Below are 18,720 nucleotides of genomic sequence, written 5' to 3'. Positions count from 1 at the left end.
TGAAACCCTGTTGTACATTGGAAAATTGATGCTGAAAAGGTATGTGAAGCATGTCAATGCTTTTTTTAAACTGGTAAATATAATATCATATTGTAGTTTAATCGAAATGCAGATTTCCTCGATTTTTTATACATTTCGGATGATCATACAGAAACATATGTGCTTAAACGCTGTGCATTTAGCGTACCGTACCGTTCATTTTTGTCAAGCAAAATTTAACAGTACGGTACGCTATACGAGCCCGGTGCATGTGGAGCGTGTGTCACTAGTCAATTTACTTCTTCACTTGTTTATCACAAATTGTTCACACAAATTAAATCTGTAATTAAACAAAGCAAAATTGGATGGTACGGCATACCAGAACGCTAGGGTCTGCTAGTCAGACGGAAAGCCAAAACTGACTCAGTTCAAAAAATATATATAGCAGGCTTGCCCGCGACATGTGGGCTCCGATTATTATATTGCCCTCTAGATGTAATAATTTTCTCACAAAAATCCCACATATTCTTATTTACGTCACAACTCGACAACAACGGCACCTTGCAGCCATTCTTTTCGTTTATCTATCGCTGTCAACAGTTTCACATAGCGTCCACACAACCTGCTCACGTTTGCGCTCTGTATTGGCATTTTATTCGCTTCAAGAAAATCCCCAATATTTTCCCAACAATTCCCATAATGCCACACACACAACACAGCGCACACTCTATTATAATGACATGACACAACTTTCGAAAGCATTTTGCTAATCCCGCACCGGTTTTATGTTCGCTCGATCTCGCTGCACTGAATGCTGCACTGAGAAATGCGATACTTTCGCCCTGGAGGATGGGGTGTAAGTGTCGGGTTCAGTGTAACAGGACAAGTCGGTGTCAAGGAATGATTATGATTTGATGCTCACACGCTACATCACACATCCGGCCGTGTGTGTGTGTGCCCGCTCAGCAATACCCACGCGAAGGAAGTGAGGAAAGCGTAAACAGATCGGACGATTGGATCAGGTTCGGGTGTCTCCGCCATAATCACCTTTTTCTGCATGCCCGGTGTGCAGGGCTATCTATTCATCTTCGACATCTATATGCCACTGTACGTTGAGATGGTATGCTGCGTGATGGTATGAGCGTGAGAAACACGATAAGAAATCTTATTTGTCCTTGGTAAAATACGGTGAAGCTGGAACAATCAACAAGACAGATATGCATGATAACAGTAATCCGAAAGGATGTAAGTAGAATGTTTTGTAAATATGTTGGCACAAGCTTTCAAACAGCAGCCTTTTGTGGAAACCAAAACAAAACACCGGACCAGGAGATATGGAAATCACTTGCTGCTTCCCATGCGGGATACACATCATCTCATCGTGGCAGTCGGTTGGCAAACAATAGAAGTTGGCCGTGTTGTCGTCAGCATCGTGGGTTATGGCATCTCATCAGGAACACCCACCAGGTCGCGGCGGCGGTCGATCTCATCTCGACATCTCGACCTGGCTTACGGGCAAGACCCGCAGCGCAATTCGGCACCGATCGTGGCCTGAACCTGAGGGCGGATGAGCACGGAAAACAATAAACACCGACGTACCGCAGCTTTAAGCGGCAGGATGATGATGGTGTCCTCATGGAGACTAGGACAGCTCAGAGTTCAATCAAACTCCTCAAACTCCCGGGAGGTCCTGCAGGAATGTTTAAGGTCGGTGAAGCGGGTAATGCATCACGGGTGGCATTAACACGATTCAGTAGTAAGTGTAGTTTTCTTTTTAAAAAAATTAAACACTTTCAAGTCATCCACGGCAGGCAAGGGATTTATGCACTCCCGCTGTTTCTAGTCTGTTTTTTCTCACACACGCGACCACACCGTACCACAAGGGTCACCGACATACCTAGAAAAACAGCTCGCGAAGTCCTCGAAATTCTCGAATATCCGCGCTACGGCGACCCTCTGGCAATCAGTTTTTGCCCCTTTTAGCGCCTATCGATGGGAATTTGTCATCATTTAATTTGCTCACTGGCTCAGGTAGAAGCGGTTTTTAATCTGGATTTGAAGATTGTCATCTTCAATCACAGCATAAGTTCACAGTTCCGTGCGAATCGAAGTATTGAGCTTGGCAAGCGAGGAGCTCTTCAAATGTATCAAGTCCATGACCTTACCGCGTAACCTCCAGGAAAACTGTGAAGAAACGCAGCTTGAACCGTTGTGTTTTGTGAAGTGGCTTTTTTAGTTGAGAGGCTTCTAGAGGGATGGAATTGGAACCTCGATGCACCGTCCATTTAACCTTATTAATCAGGGTCGCTATTATAAAGACGTTGGCAGTGGACTGTTTCTTATTGAACAGTGCGAAATTCCTTGGGAAATAAAAGGCTTTTAGGTTCCGTGTCAAGTGCGTTCGCTTGAAGTTCCTGTCTGGATGATGTTCATCAAAATCCGTGATAGATGCACATGAATAGCATCCCATTGTTATAAAAGAAGAAGCCTATAAGCAAGACTGATGTCCGTATATCTCTTGGTTAGGTTTAGTATGTATATTTAAAAATATCGACGAGCGAATAATGTTAATGCTTCCAAGCTATTGAAGATACCACTCCATTGTTGAAGAAAGTCTTGTACCTGCTGGTTAACGCAAACAATTCACGGTCTGGCTAAAGTCTTATTAACTGGATTGAAACTTTTACAACACACCAACACTATTGAGACTAGGATAAACCTCCTGATGGTGCTACGCTTTATGAGTATCTTCTTTATTTGCCAGAACAAAACGAACTCAATCCCACCCGAAGCACACTTGATAAGCACAAGAGGTGCAATTAATCGGTTCAGGAATTTTCAGATATGTGTTGCGCCTCATTCCTCCCATGTATTCCGACCCGACCAACCCATGGGTTTTACCGAGTTACGCAGTGCTGCCGGTCGGATCATTTTCCGCATCACTGCACCGGCAGAGGGCTCGATGCATCGACCCGATCGATCATCCCGGCTGAGAGGGTGCTCAGAAGGATTCCTTCTGGCTTTTCTCATTACACGCCTCGGCCTGAGCCCGGCTTATGCCCCGCGGGGGCACTGCCTTGTCAGGCCTGCCTAATGAGTGCCGAAATTGCCTTTAAGACTTTAAAGCAAACGTAGCCGTTACCTTCAGAACCAATGGCCCAGAAGTTTTTGCAAAGTTTCCGAAAAAAAAAAATGCAAACAAAGCGTACCACCCTGAAAGGGAACGCTAATTGGCCGCAAGGCTTTGCGCTAATTGCCTACCAGGTGGGTTGCGTCGCTGAGATGTAGCTTTTTTTTGGTCAGATGGATGGGCATTCTTTTATCGGTCAACTCTCGGGCACTCCGACAAAATCTATATCCCACGGCAAATTGGCAAGGTACAAGCATCGATAGAATGGTTCAGCTCGTTAAGTTATAAGTTGGAAAGGCATGGGAACAAATCGTAACAACATTCATCGATGGTGAATGGTTCATGGAATAGAGAGTTAAACGCAACAAAACACCCATACGCAACATATTGAGCGAGCCTAGCGGGATGCTATTGGCGGGTTGGTGTTACGATTTTCCCTCGTTGATTTTTTTCTCTCTTTTCCGGTTTTACCCACGCGATCGTCACCTGCTGCTGCTGCCCTCACTGTTACCAGTACGGCACCAACTGGCGTTATCTATCGTGTTTTCCCACACCAGCGAAAGGATGCTCCTCCGGATGACGATCCCGTACAATGCACGTTATGCGAGGGTCAAACGACGTTAGGGCAACGCTGCACGGTGTGTGTGGGGAAACGATAGTGTGTCATTGCGATGAGAGAATCATTACAAATAAATTTATAGCCTTAATTGGTCCATTGCACCGTCTCATCTATGTAGATTTCCTTGAGGACCTTGCATGTGCAGAACTGGCCATAGAAGAAGTGAGACTTTTAGGTGCGATCTGCTCTTTTGAGTGCGCTGCTCACAATGCTCAATAAGAATGATTATGGCTCTCAATAGGGTCACAATGTCCACAGCGAAAAACTCCTAACGAGCGTAGGAATCGTGTCAGGATCGCATGAGCTGAAATTGTTCAAACGCCAACCGTCAGCTGTTACGGCGACGGACGTGCAAGGGCAAACGCCCGCGAGTTTCATTCCAGGGGCCGCCGGAGCCTGCAACCTGTCGGTGCAATTTAACGAGGGTGGATGCGTTTTTTGTTTTCGTTTGAAAAAAGGGAGCATCATTCGGCGGCTTCGAACTTCCGGTAGGAGCCCAGAGGGGAACACATTTTCCTATGGCGGGTATGCGATACGTCCGTCAGTTGCGTTTTCACCCTTGGGTTTTCCTCGACTCTGGCTGCTGAGTGCTGTATGGGAATTGTTAAATTGTTGGAGCGATGGCTCGCACCGTTTGATTACCATTACACTATCGTTTCACACGCTTTGGCGGGAGGGAGTGAAATCGCTCGAATCACGAAGTTGTAACGGCAAATGGGAATGAGGGGCTCTATGTTCGTTTCAATAAGTGGTGATGTTTAACGCAGGGCATGGGATGTTCAGAATATGCTCAAATTAATGATTTATTGCTTTGCTGACGAGACTTGAGAATGTATAAACAATATCACGCTGCATGGGAGTAAAGTAAGATTGAAGAAATATCGTTTGGAGGCTTACAGTCGCTTGGCTTTACATTAAAAGTTAAAACTCTGACATTGCACGACATACTGTAGCAAAGTATACGAACTTGTTGGTGAGTTATTACTTCTTCTTGTTGTGAGGCTCATAATCGGATTTGGGATATGATGACTATCTGTAACTAAACTTTTGTGCTAGGGAAGCATATATAAGTCCTAGTTAGTCAATTTTTTATATTGACGTTCCCGTTCAAGAGATTCTAATAAAAGTCCCTTATATGATTTAAGCCAAACAGCTGGAATTTAAACCTATCAGAGGAACAATATGCATCATCCGGGTGGTATCCATGTCACAGCTACGTTTCGCCATATTAGATTTCACCATTTGTGTGCAAAGAAAGAAGCATTTTAAAATCGTTTTGTTTTCTTGTTTTTTGTTTGAAATGGGCTAAAGTAATTTTCAACTAAGGTAATTTAACAATATCGAAAATAACAGTTTTTCATACAAAGATCATATATCGTCATAAAACCTTGTCGATGATTTTTCCCACAAAAAAAAGAAAAATTTGAGCGGTCAAAAACTGATTGAGTTATAGTAGAAAAACAAAAAAAAAATGATGAAAATCAGTATCTAATTCCGGATAATTTTAGTTAATTGGTGATAAAATGTATGGAAATTCCAAACGAATAGATTGGTTAGCAACTAATATTTTATGAATAATTATTTAAAGAAACAACCCGCGTTTTCGCGTTTTTTTATTTTTAAGCATTTAATAAAAGTACTTGGTGACCCTCTTTAGGTATGGTTGCGGCTTAGAATATTAATCTTCTGAAAGATGTTTAGAAATCAGCAGAAATCAGATGTCAGATCAGCGTAAACACGTTGATAGAATATTTCAAAAGATCTCAAGCTTTGCATGAGGCAACCTAGCAAGGCCAATGTGATTAAATTGATTACTGGTGGACTTATTGCTCTCATTTTGGTCGCCATAATAAATGAAGATTTATATAAAGATTGGCAGGATTGTCACTGAATACATACATACTTTTGAGCGGTCTAAAAGAACATCGATGGTGAAGTGAGTGGTGGGAGGAAAAAAATATCGAGCTAGGATTACATTCCTCAACTATGTCTGTAACAGCAGCAAATATTTAGATTCTGCTAAAAACTCGTTGTTGAACTTTTTGTGTCGCTTTTGTTTGATCGGATCAGTTTTTAACCGTTGTTTACATCATTGATAAGGTTCTCATGGCAGCTTCAAAATACTTTTTGAAAATCTTTTTGCATACTTTGGTTTGCATTTTCAAAACAATTATTACAGGCGAAAAAAAATTTAGTGATTTTTTTAGATATTTAAAAAAGTATATGTTGATAATTTCTCTTATAAAACTTATAAACCTTAAAATAAGTTATAAAAACTCTTTTTAAAATTTTTTCAAAAATATATTTGTTCAAAACCTTTCTAGAATATGTTATTTATATTTTTGAACGATTTTGTAATGCGTTAGTTAGCACATAAGACCTGTTTTTCGAAGTATCTTTATAGTTATGGTACGACCATAAATTTGTTTTTTCGTCTTAAGGCGTGTGAAAACATTTAAAAAAAAATTGAAAAATATACGAAGATCTAAAATAGTGTTCTGCACAACTCATACATTCACTGTTTTCATTTATCTCTTTTGGATTTTCCGCAAATCGCGAAAAACGACTGTCGACTGTTTTTTTTCTTATAAGATAATATTTTTTTTTCAAATTCAAAATTATCATGAATGTAAGCACTTATTTTGATGAATTTTATTTGGGTTTGGTGTATCAAAAGAATTTATTATTGTCAACCAGTTCATTTATTTTTTTGTGAACTGAATGAACTGTACGGTTCTTACTCATTTGACACACCTCTTGTTTATAGAGCTTGGGCAGCATAAAAAATAACTCAATGCTTTTAACGTAATGCTGTTCACAATCAATATCGGCTCAAAAATATTGAAAATCTGAGTGAAATCAACATCAACATAACATATACTACACTGTATTCAAATTATCTAAACCAACGTTGTAATTCATAGCCAGTTTTTGCCACTATTTTTCCCCACAAAATCTGGTTAGTTGGCACAAAAAAATCAGATTATGGAAGTATCAAAGGCCTATGGCAGATTAAAAAATAATCTTCTACAGCTATTTTTTTACTTTACTTTGCATAAAAGATTTACGTTTATACGGTTCATTTTTACTTTTTTCACGTTAACAAGCGAAAAAGGATTTTTTTTTAAATGTAGTGAATAATGTTACATTAAGTGACAAGAAACATATATTCACGATACGTAGTTAGGAAAACATTAGCTAACAATATGTAGTTTTTATCTCTTCAAGCATTCTATCTAGCATTTTATCTCGTTTTTTGAATTGTAGATATGAAAACAATTATAACACACAATTAACATAATCAATCGACATTTCTTAAAGCAATACAACACATTAAAACGTATTTAATGTTTTACTAAGACTATATTTACACTAATAAAAACAATCGTATCTTTTATTTTACAAACAATGATCAATAACTTATACAGTTTAGCTCAGTAATTAGATATTGCCGGTTACCTCTGCATTTCTTGATTAAATCAAAACATCGAATTCTTCTTGAATTGTGTCTTGACGTGAGAGTTTACACGAGGCAACCATGCGGTTAATTCGGTTTATTTATTTTGTATTAACCCCTTAAAACGTTTTCAAACGATTTCACACCATTAATAGTTTAACAAGATTTTTAAAACGCCGGACCATAACAACATAATTGCAATTCACTGTACGCAGCGGCTAACTAAGTTGCTGTAATGAGCGGTGGTGGCCAACAATAGCTCCCGTTCCCAAGCCGCCGCTCGGTCACAGGCAGTACGGTGCGCGTTGCTGCGTGTAACATGTTTTCCTGTTTCATCAATTTACAACCATTTGTTGTCCCGCTCCTCCCGCACGCATTCAGCATTGCTTGACCAAGCGCACTGAGCCAGCTCTCGCCGGTTGATCGATTGATTCGGTAACGAATCGATTATCGAGACGGAAAGCAAGGCAATCAAAGACTGCTGTGCTAATTTACCACCCCGAGGTAAATGTGCCGGGTTGTTGTCTGTTGGGTGTAAGTTTCTCTAATGTTGGCATATTTGTTTTGCTGTTGTCTCTCACTAAGAAGGTAATGAAATCTTAATTTCATTAGTTTTCAGAAATTTTCAAACTGATTGTTTACTGTGCTATAATTCTGGATTGTGTTGCATGTCTGCAGGTGTTTCAAATCTTCCATTACATTCAACTTTCGACTGCATGTCGCTCGTAATATTTAAGCTCTACTAAGTTGCACGACTTGATCGGTCTTAGGTGTCGAGTGGGATTGCAAAAAAAAAAAACCCTCCCCAAAACGTAACTATGCAACACTATGCGTGCGTGTGTTTATGCCCAATGCCGGGGGTTCTCCACCCACCTGACAGCGCTAACAGGCCACGAACTGTAAAGCAACCCGGGCGTTATATGTGCGCGGTGAACGGGTAGACACGCGCGAATAGCTCATTAATAACTTCATTTCCTTAAAGCAAATAGAGAAGCCGTCGGCCGGTGTGCAGGAAGAGCGAACGAAAGGCGAACGACAGCAGGGAAAGTGACGGCAGGGCTCCCATTGAGGCAGGAAAACAGAACCTCAATCGCGATGGTTGGCAAAGCGCGACGAACGCACGAAATCGATATTGCAATAGCAGTGGCCAGCGCCGGTTGGAGCTTATTTCATTAAGCTTGTTCCATTGATCGGTCCAGCTAAAAAGGGGTGGTTTGGTAGTTTTGGGGCAAATCGAATGCGAACGTTGTGACTAATGAACGGAAAATGTAGAGCACGCATAGTTTCTTCTGGTTTGCGTCCATTCAAATCCATTCAACAGGTGTTTGGTGTTTGCTTGCACTGCAGCCAGCACCGCGTGGAATCGCGTTTCGTGCGGATTTGCATCGAGGAATGTTCCTGCGGTCGTGCCCGACACGGTGGGCATTCTATTCCTGTTGGGTTTGCTATTTCTGTTTCTCATTTTTCGCATCTGGAGCAGTGCTAGACATTGTTTTTTTAGGATCAATGTGTATGGGTCTGAAAGTGAGTATCATTGAACGCAGACGTGGTGCGGCAGCACTGCAGTAATGCCTGAGAGCCGTGTCATTTTGTTTTCTTACTCAATGCCACTCTCCTGAAGCACCTATTAGGTCCAGCTGACAAAACTGGTCGTCACCTTGCCTTTAGAACATTCTGTTGTTGTTGTTTAGCTGCTTTGCGCAATCTCGATCGAGTGTAAAAAGGTGAAAGCATGGTCGTTGAAGCTTGCGATCGATTTCGATGTGCGAAAGTAAAGAAAGTCACGACGCGCAGGGTTGCGTCCTAAAGCAAAGACCTACACGCTACACCAAGTACAGTCTGTCGAGGGGTACTGTGCCGTCAAACTTTGACAGGGATTAGCGTACCATTGATAGTCAGTGGAGCCTGTCGAGAGACCTTGGATCCCGCAGCGGTACACACGGTACACAGTTGGAGGTACCAACATCCTGCAAGCACATCACGGCGCAAAAATCCCGAAGCCCGAACGTTTGATGCCCCTGCAGCAAAGCAAAACCGGCTGCGGACGAGACTGCAGAGCCCTGGGACAGAGCAGAGCAGAACCACTTGAAGTTACGGGACGATTCAGTTGAGTTGCAATGATGCGGTGCGCACAGTCTATTCCCTCAGTGTATGGCGTATCTGTATGTGTACCGCATCCCAACCGTACAGCCGAACCGTGTCGGTGCGCATCCCATGTCGCGGTGTAAAACAGTAAGAAGGCAGATCATTGCCGATGCCCGAAAGTGCTGGCGAAAAATTAAAACTCCTCTGCCGGCAGCTGTACAACGAACAGGGAAACAAACCCTCGGAACGGATGTAGAACGCGTTCCCGATGCCGGCGACGACTTACCTGTGTGCTTGCTAGGCCGGAAACGCGTTCGCATTAGTTGGCTCGGATGAGGATGCGCTGATTTGTATCACGCACTCGGAGTGCCCCGGAGGCATACTGGCAATGATGAAGGGATTTATTCTCTTTCTTTTTCCCTTCCCGTTGTTGAAGTCCCGGCCATGTCGAACGCAGCCATGTGTAACCGGAGCGGGACCATTGTCTTCCCGGTTCGGTGGCAACGTTAAGTTGCTAAATTGTGCCTTTACGAGTGACTTTCGCCGCTTCTCGCCGCACCGGACGGGGCACTGAATGTGTTGGAGCCGGTATATTCGAAAAGATGTCAGAGTTGCAGAGTTTATTTCCCAACAAAGTATAATAAAAAAATCATTCCGGCGTACAGTGGCTACACCGGTATTGAATTTCTGCATCTAGCCGGGAACATGCCGTTCGATCGGGAAATTAAACTCTTGCAGAGGCCGTACGACACAGCTGTGCACTGAAACCGATCGCCCAAAGTGGTCTAAGCTATTTCTGCAGGTTCGGATATAGAAGATATCTGAAAGAACAGCAATTTAGAGATTTGGAGAATCACTAGCGCTAGCAGGAACGGGATGGGAAGGAAAACGCGACACTAATAAAATCATCTCACTCAGGTTCTTGGCATCGAAGCTACGCGAAATGTTCGTGGAAAGTGATCCGCGATAAAAAAAAAATCCCATACCACTGTCCAGTTTGGCAGTCAACTGCACTGAACGGGCCCCGGTAAAAGCCTTTATCTTCCTGTCACCTCGGGAACTTCATTACCTCCATTAGCCGGCGCCCTTAATAAAGACCAACCGAGGTCCCGATAATTCCCGTTTTGCACGATCCGGGCATATGGCGACGAACCGCAGAGCTCGGCAAAGGGGGAAGTAAAGCCGTTTCGGTATCGCGCTCGGCTATCACTCTCCCGGCCCTATCATGCCGGCAATTACCGTGCTTCGATCTCTCGTGGCAAATCCCATCGGGCAGGATTAGCTTTCAGCGCTCCCCTGTGCGAACCGCGCCCGTGTCTGCCTGACTCCTTGCCGTTGTTGTAGCTGCTGCTGCTGCTGCTGCTCGGTGTTGTCAGTTGTCCTCAGGGCGTCGGGATTTGATGGTTCCGGATGTTTGTTGATTTGCTCGATAAGTTAGTCGGCGAAACGGAGCGATCAGATTGGTGCGGAAGAGCTCCGATCCGATCGGGAGTGTAATCGGTGCGCGCAGGGTAAAGTGTGCACCCTGCCATTGCAGCCGAACCCGGCCAGCCAGATTGTCACCGTTTTTATTTGATTTGAAAATGGGAACCTCTAAGGACAGGAATCAGTTTGGACGAGGGGTGCGAACTGCCAGCAACTGGATGAACGCGCCCGGGGTTGTACCCGGTTATTGACAACGGTCGGATTAACGGCTGCCATTGATGCGACCAAAGTGAAACGAGATAGGGAGACAGAGGGACAGAGAGACAGAGTGCGAATCCCCGAGTTCTTGAACCATCCAGCCAGCGTCAGCACAGGGGGAATCTCGGCACGGCCGGCGAATGGTGGACAGGGGTTGGCCGGGTTTACTGTGCGACAAGGCATAGGAAACGAAGGATAATGAACTGCGCCTGACTGCGTGACTGACTGACTGACTGAGTAAATGATTGAATGGGATCGGTTTGTGCGAGAAGCGGCAAAATGAATGAAGGAAGGGACCGGTTAGGAGACGAACCCTCCTTGACCTGGGCTGCCAGCCTTCGGCTAGAGTATACCAAATGCTTGTGTGTCTTCGTGTGTGTGTGTTGTGCTTTTATGGTGCAAATGGCGCACGGAAGGGTCTTCCGTTTGTGTATGTGTGTGAGGTTTTTTTTGTCAAGCTCATCCTTCCTGCTGCCAGAGCGAGAAGAGACACGTGAAAGGCAAGAAACACGGAAAGACACACCAAAATGGTGTGTGACTTCCTGGTTCGGCTTCAGAAAGTCAAATCACAGCCTCATCTTCAACGTCTGCTCGTCCTGGAAGTGGTTGTCCTTGTTTTGGTGCCGTCCTGTATGCGCAACGTGCGCCGATGCGCGTTGTGGAGTTGAAGGCCGCGTTCCAGTACGCGTCCAGATGGGCGCGTGGCACTGTCACGTTGCGAAGGGATACTACTTCCTTACCTTCGAATGCCCAGTCTTCGCGCCGGTGGGGTATCTGGGGTGGTGTGGAACGCTCCAATACTTTTTGCTAACGGAACAGCAGCGCGCGAACACCGGTTGGCGCCTGTATTTGGTTTTGGGGAAAGGAAAAGCGAACGTTTCCCAGTCCCCCCCCTAGACACACGCATTCAAGGTCAACCGGGCGGAAACTGGATCTGGCCGATCTGGGAACGGGCAAACTGTTGCCAGCCGCCGGATAGCCTTTTGGGAATGACGCCAAGTTGCCCCGGTGTGTGTGTGTGTGCGCATGTGTTTGCGTTTCTTGTTGTACGGGCGTTTCTTGTTAGTTTCCCATCGCCAGCAGCGTCCATGCGACCCAAGGACCAGGCAGGCTAACCGAACTGACTTAGAACGCAAAGAGTTAGATATTACGTCACACGTAGCGCTTTGTAAGCCCGTCCACCACTGACTAATGTATGCAGCTAAAAGGGCAATTAAACCAATTAAACCAAACAGCTATCCCGGATAATCGAAAGTCACCGTCGGCTGGCCGGTGTGTGTGTTAGTGGATTTTGCCTGGAATTAACTTGGCAGAAACTATTTTAGGAGAAATGATCAAGTTAGCGCTGTTTGAACGCGGAATGCGCTTAGTTGGAAAGCCAGTGGAGGACAGACACCTTCGTCTCTCTTTCTCTCTCTCTCTCTCCTACACCCACGCTTCACTACACAACGGTGGACGGTGGCGGTAGGCGTAATGCATGAGTAGGCTCGTTTCGGTTTAGGCGACCGCTCTATGCACGCGGTGAACGGCTGGGTCTGGGTTCGAGCATTAGAGCGACACGAAGAACCGCAGCCGAAGCGGTACTGTACCAGCACGCTATCCGTGATCGCTCGCCTTAACCGGCACTCCACCCAGGCCGCCCGCGCGTGTGCAATACTGCCCGTGCTGAAAGTTGGGGGCTCTCACCTTCGCTGGGAACGATTATCCTCTATCTCCCTCATCTGCACTTTGCTGGCATGTGTGCTTGCGGTCAACCTGTACGGTGGTGCAATGTGGGTTCGCCTACGGGTAGCCCCAAGAATTTGGGGCGCACGGTTCGGAATGGACGCGCAGCGCGACCTCGCTACAAAAACACGGAAATGTCTTGCACGGTCTCGCTCGCAATTGTAGGTGAGCTGTCGTGTGTGTCCCAGATTTGACAAGAACCACACCACAGCATGCCAGCATGTGCGAGAGGTACAAGGGCTTACTCCTACCACTGCTACTACTAGCGTCACGATGATAGGCCCCTTCAGGCCCGATTTGCAGGTTGCGCATTTCATTGCGACCCGAGATGGGACGCTAATGATAAGCGGATGGGATGTGAGCGAGATGTGGGAAGGTGACCGGTTCCTAGGGCAGGAAATTGGAACCTATCGGCCATCTAATGGATCTAGGTGCTCTGTGCCATATGGTGCCCAAGCTTCCTGCTCTAACACTGGCCCAGGATATCGACAAGAAGTTATATGGCGATCGGTGTCATCGTGCACTTGTGCCAGTGATGCAATCGCGCCTGTCACGCGGTAGCCTAATGCAAATGCTAAACCACCAGTATCGGTGACATAACAGTTTGATTGTAGCACGAACCAATTCGCTTCGGGGCGCTCCACGGTCAATGATTCGGTTGATCGATGGTTTCGGCGACATCTTGTGCCGAGACTTCCGCGTCTTATGTCGAGGTTCAGGTCGAGGCAATTACTTACTATGCCTGCTTGCGAGGTGGGAGGTGGGATTGCCCTCTATGCCGGTGCTGTAGGGTCTTGCGCTACGCTCAATTGCAAGCTAGTTCCTGAGTGAAATTGAAACCATGTCCAGCAAGTTGGCAAGATTTTTGTAAAACGCTCCCTCAAGGAATGTCCGATTCTAATGCCATTGAATCGCCACCGGTTCCCAGTAGGTGCCTGTGCTCTGCTCAACAGGCTCTGTAAGATAGTTTGTATGTCGCAACGCGATAAGCTGACATTTACAGAACGACCATAAAGCATGGCATTATTTCGTTAATAACTCCCTCAGACCGCACACATACGCAGAGGGCGGCTTGAAGCAGGAAGCGAACGTTACGCCCGATAACGGTGGAGAGCGAACCCACCAAACCAGCTAGCGATAGGCCGTTCCAATCGGCCCAGTGCCAATGTTTCAATGTCATCCGCCTCTCGGCTGTCACTCGCGCGTCGTGTGCGTGCAACACTTGCAGACTTGGGCAACACCTAACCCGTCTTCTCCTCCTCCACCCGGGTCGATGGTTGGGCAGGGCAAGAGCCGGCACCGTTTTGGGGCGCGGTACCAAACCATTCTGGTGTGCAGCCGTTCTTGCTCGCCCTTACGTCGGACGATACGGTGAAGAACGAGCTCAGCTTACGCTTGCACCATCTCGACCCGCCGCCAGGGTTCAGGGCGTCATGACGCTGGCACGCAACGAGTACATGCATGCGGAGAGCGACGGATTCCGGAAATCGATCCGAATCTTTCGCGAAGACACCCTGTCGGTGTGGCCTTCGGCGAGCGAAACCGCGCGCCACTCTCGTTTGTCCGCTTTGCGGGGTTTGAATTTCTCGCCAGGCTGCTCTGCACGGTGACGCGATCGGAAGACAAGGTGAAGCGGCAGTCCTTTTTTGGGTAAGGGGGAGCGGGTGCTCGTTCCGGTTTGTGCACTGCGCTGACATTTAGTGTTGCAATCGGTGGCTTGCGTATGCGGTTTTGTGCGTGTGCTGAGTTTGATGTTGCATTATTCTACCGACAGCATCCAGCCCGTGCTCGGGACAACACTGAGCGGTTAAGGCTTGGGCTGCGGCCTGACCTTGACGCTGGCAGCTCATTGCGCTTGTGAGCGGGAGTACGGCAAACCAAAATAACCTGCTGTGACGATCTTCACGGGGGGAGTCTTTGGGGTGCAGGGTCGGTATGCCCATCGATATGCTTCAATAATCTCGCCCTTACTCGGCTGATGCTCTCATGGCTTGTTGGAAATACAGATATTTCACTTTCCAAAACTGATGTTCAAGTGCGTAAAGCCTACCGCGTAGAGCATTCGCAGTGTTACTAAACTGAACATATTAAATATATCAAATATTTGTTTTGCTGTCAGGTTATATGGCTGGGATTCAGTGGAATACGCTACGGAAGAAGGTTTAGACATAGTTTAATAATTAAACCACTATTTTGTTATATAGACGCTGTTAAGACTTCAGTATAACACGACGAAACTAAAAAAAGAAAAACGATTTCAATTATGTTTACCACAAGAATTGATCACCTTTGTACGTACCAGTGTCAGCGCACTGTACCATCCAGAGGCGAGAAACTTCCGCAACAGCATACCGTAGACGGTTCTGCACGGACGGTCGAGAAAAATGGGCTTTGATAGGAGCGATGGTCGCTGCACGGCAAATTGATTGATGGCCCCGTACGAGATGATTGCAGAACTTGCCGATCGCCTGCTGCCGGAGGCCGTGCGGCGCCGGCTCTAGGTGTGCCACCGATCAAGCCAAGCGTCCGGGGCGGTCAAAATTCTGCCAAACAGCCGCGCCGGCGATCGACGCCTCCGATAAGCGGAAGCCTCACGCGCGCGCGCACACTCGCCCGCGCGCCTGTTCGAGGACTGCCTTGCGACGCGGATTCGTACAAGGCGTCGTCTGGTTGCCTAGCCTCGGGTCGCCCCCAGGTCTCGCAATCAGGTAGTAGGAGTAGATGCAAAAAGTCTCCGCGTTTGTGTGTGTGTCTGTGTGATGTTGCGCTTTTTTCACCCACCGTGCTCATAATTTGTGTTCGCTTTCCGTGCCAACTGGAGCTGATGATTCCTTGTGCCTTCTGCTGTACCTTGGCAATCCGGATGAGGAAAGGGAGGGGAGAGGGGGGCGCAAACAAAAAAGGGAAGCAGGGGCCCAGATCTACCCTTCGAAAAAGACACCCGCCTGTTCCATCTTGCCCCTCCGTGCCTGCATGCGACCGGTATTCATGCGCAACGATGTGGTGCCCGAGCCGTGCGGCCCAACTTCAGGTCCACACTTGGGGGCTCCCATTGTCGTGGGGCGGTTTGCCACTTCCACGCCACTCTCCTCCTTCCAATGCCTCTCTCTCTCTCGCTCTTTCTCTCTCTTTTTACTATGCTCCCTCCTCTGTTCTTTCGCTCAACGCTCACACTTCGGCACCACAAGGCGCACTTTTCGATGACGTTTCCCAAGGTTTCTTTCTTTTTCTTTTTTTTTGCACGCAACTCGCGGCGCTCCGGCTCACCCGAGTGGGTGGGGGGGCATCCGTATAAAAGCTACCGGGCCCGGCCCGGCAGAGTCAGTTCTTTCTTCGCATCCAATCGGCTCTGATCGCTTCCGCCCACTCCGTGCTGGAAAGGATCTGGCCGTGTTATCCTGCCCGCCCTAAAATTCCCACAATCTTTCCCTCGAGAAACCGAAGTGCGTGTTTTGTGAGTGTGTAAAGGCTCCGTCCGAAGCAGTTTACCACAAAAGCTGTGCTTTTCAGTGAACCCAACAACAACCCGAAAATGTTCAGATTTGTGAGTTTCGTTCAAGTGGAGTGCGTCCATCGCAGCCACAGGCTCCCGGCACGATCATCCGTTTTCACCACAGTCAGTCAAAACAGTCGCTTCAATCAATCAAGTAACCGAATTGCGGCCCGCCGCGTCAAGTGGTGGTGGGTGACGGCCGTGCCTGTGCCTGTGGCTGGATGGATTCTTCCGCGGCTCCGTGTGCCACTCCGTAGCTGTGGTGCCAAGGGCCCGGGCCGTAGGCCACACGAGCAGCAAATTGTAACTCTCTTGTCGTTGTCCCCCGTTCCCCCGGTTGCAGGTGCTCCTATCAACGCTGCTGGTCGCCGCGACGGCCCAGTACAACGGTGGCTACCACCGCGACCCGAAGACGGCCGCCATCCTGAGCGAGCAGCGGTACCAGTCCGGGGACGGCAAGTTCGGTGCCGCCTACACGCAGGAGGACGGTACGGACTTCAAGGAGGAGACGGACGAGCAAGGTAACCGCCGCGGCTCGTACAGCTACGTCGACCCGACCGGCCAGCGACGCACCATCTCCTACGTGGCGGGCAAGAATGGGTAAGTGTGGTGGTGGTGGTGGGTTGGAATGGAACTTTCCGGGCACGCTGCTTTACCTGTACCGTTTCGCCACACCTTTGCAACACAGCTTCCAGGCGTCCGGTGACCATCTGCCGGTAGCGCCGCCAGCACCGCCACAGCCGGCCCCGCAGCCCCAGTACCAGCCGCAGCCGCAGTATCAGCCGCAGCCGCAGTACAACGGTGGCCGCAGCTACGACGACGACGGCCAGTACGATCCGCGCTGGAACGACCCCAACTTCAGCCAGAACCAGTACTCGGCCCCGGCCCCTGCCCCTGCCCCGGCCCCGGTCCACAACTACCATGCTGCCCCGGTGGCTCCGGTCGCGCCCGTGCCCCAGTACAACCAGCACAACTACGCCCCGCAGCCCCAGGCGGCCCCGGCCTGGACTACTACGCCCGCACCGCACCGCTTCCAGCCGCCAGGCAAGCTGCAGCTGAACCGAACTCCGGACGGCTACAGCTACACCTTCAACAAGGTTTAGGGCGCTGATCCTCAACGCCCCGAGACCCCGAACGCCACACGCACTCACTCGCACACACACACACCTACTGTGAAAGAGTGAGAGAGGGGGGAGGGGGAGCTGCAACTGGAGAGTGAGAAGTTCCTCAACTTCCAGCTCCGCTGCCCCTCTTTAACTTTTCTTCCCAACCAACCACTCCGCCCTTCCAAACTATCTCCAGAAGAAGCACAATATCTGCCACCAGGATTTCCGATGGCCTAGTTTTACCCCAAAGTCCTCCAGGGGAAGGTTTGCGCCTGTCCCGAAATTCTCTCCACTACCCTTTTCACTCTTCTACTCTTTCCGTCCACTAAGTGAGTATGTGTGAGTGCGCGCGCGTGTGTGTGTATGTGTAGGAGAGAGTGTTATGTTAGCCGTTAGCCGAAGTAAGCGTTACTTTGCCTGTTGTGATATGTAAGCGTTTGTAAATCGTAGAATGTCCTTACTACCACCCTTGCCCAACTCTCCCCCCCTCTCCTTCCATCCCATCTCTTTTCAACTCCCAATGTCCTTTCCTGGATTCTTCTCGCCTTTCTTCGCTCCTTCACGGCCTTGCCGCGGTGGCGGGGAAAGCGAACGAGAACCCGGTTTAGCTTTTGCCGTTTTGGTACAGCGTGTGTCAAGTTAGCGTTGGCTGTTTGCCCCGCAGGCGGAAGGATTTGTGGCAGCAGCAGCAGCAGCAGATGCTGCACGGTTGCACGGACCCGCCTAACCGTGGATTGCAAACCGGGTAACAAAGACTACGCGCTAAACTAGCAGGAGGAGAAAGACGAGAGCCACGCAATACCTATACGCGTTGCAGAACGAGGGCGGGTTTTGTGCGAGGGCTGCAGTTACAGGATGGCAGGGAGCTAGGTAGATAGACAGAAGCAGAAGAAGAAGAAGAAAATGGAGAAAAAAAGTCATAAAACTGAACAAAACTGTAATTTTCACGAAATAGAAAAGAATTCACACTATCCCAAAAAAAAAAAAAAAAAAAAAAAACAAACCAAAGCCTGATGAAGATTTTATTGATTGTTAATCGTCACGATACTGGTGCAGCTTGGTGGTTGCATCGACAGGCGCGCCACTTGCTGAACAGCCGAACCTGGTATCGACTCCCGTCATCGTTTCACATTTTATTTCTTTCATAACCAAAGCTTGTGAGGAGAGCAGCAGAAAAAATGGAGCAGTACGGAAAAAGGAAGAAGAGCAATGGATAGAAGCAATATATCATCGAGCAGTGGTAGTGTTCCAAAACCATTCGAGATGCTTTATGGAGTGGAGTAGCAGTACACCAATGACCTGGATTGGCGTTTCCTTGTTAAGAACGAGTTTGCTCTCATTATTCAGACTTTAAACGCGCTCAGATAATGAAGCCAACGTTAAGCACCATCAGGCCTGTATACAGCCCCAAGGTATCTGATTTGCATCTTCACTCCGCAGGCT

General features: G+C 47.8%; 1 protein-coding gene across 1 annotated transcript; it reads left to right on the top strand.

Moving 5' to 3' along the window:
- The first annotated feature begins 16,006 nt into the window (after positions 1-16,006).
- Positions 16,007-18,023, top strand: LOC121595283 (larval cuticle protein 1). Its single transcript, XM_041919150.1, has 3 exons — positions 16,007-16,222; positions 16,515-16,771; positions 16,860-18,023. The coding sequence occupies exons 1-3, from the start codon at positions 16,211-16,213 to the stop codon at positions 17,272-17,274; spliced, it is 684 nt and encodes a 227-aa protein (XP_041775084.1). The 5' UTR covers positions 16,007-16,210; the 3' UTR covers positions 17,275-18,023.
- The last annotated feature ends 697 nt before the right edge of the window (positions 18,024-18,720 follow it).

This window comes from Anopheles merus, chromosome X (genome assembly GCF_017562075.2).
Source record: "Anopheles merus strain MAF chromosome X, AmerM5.1, whole genome shotgun sequence".
Lineage (NCBI taxonomy): Eukaryota > Metazoa > Arthropoda > Insecta > Diptera > Culicidae > Anopheles > Anopheles merus.
This window is presented reverse-complemented; position numbering and strand designations above follow the sequence as displayed.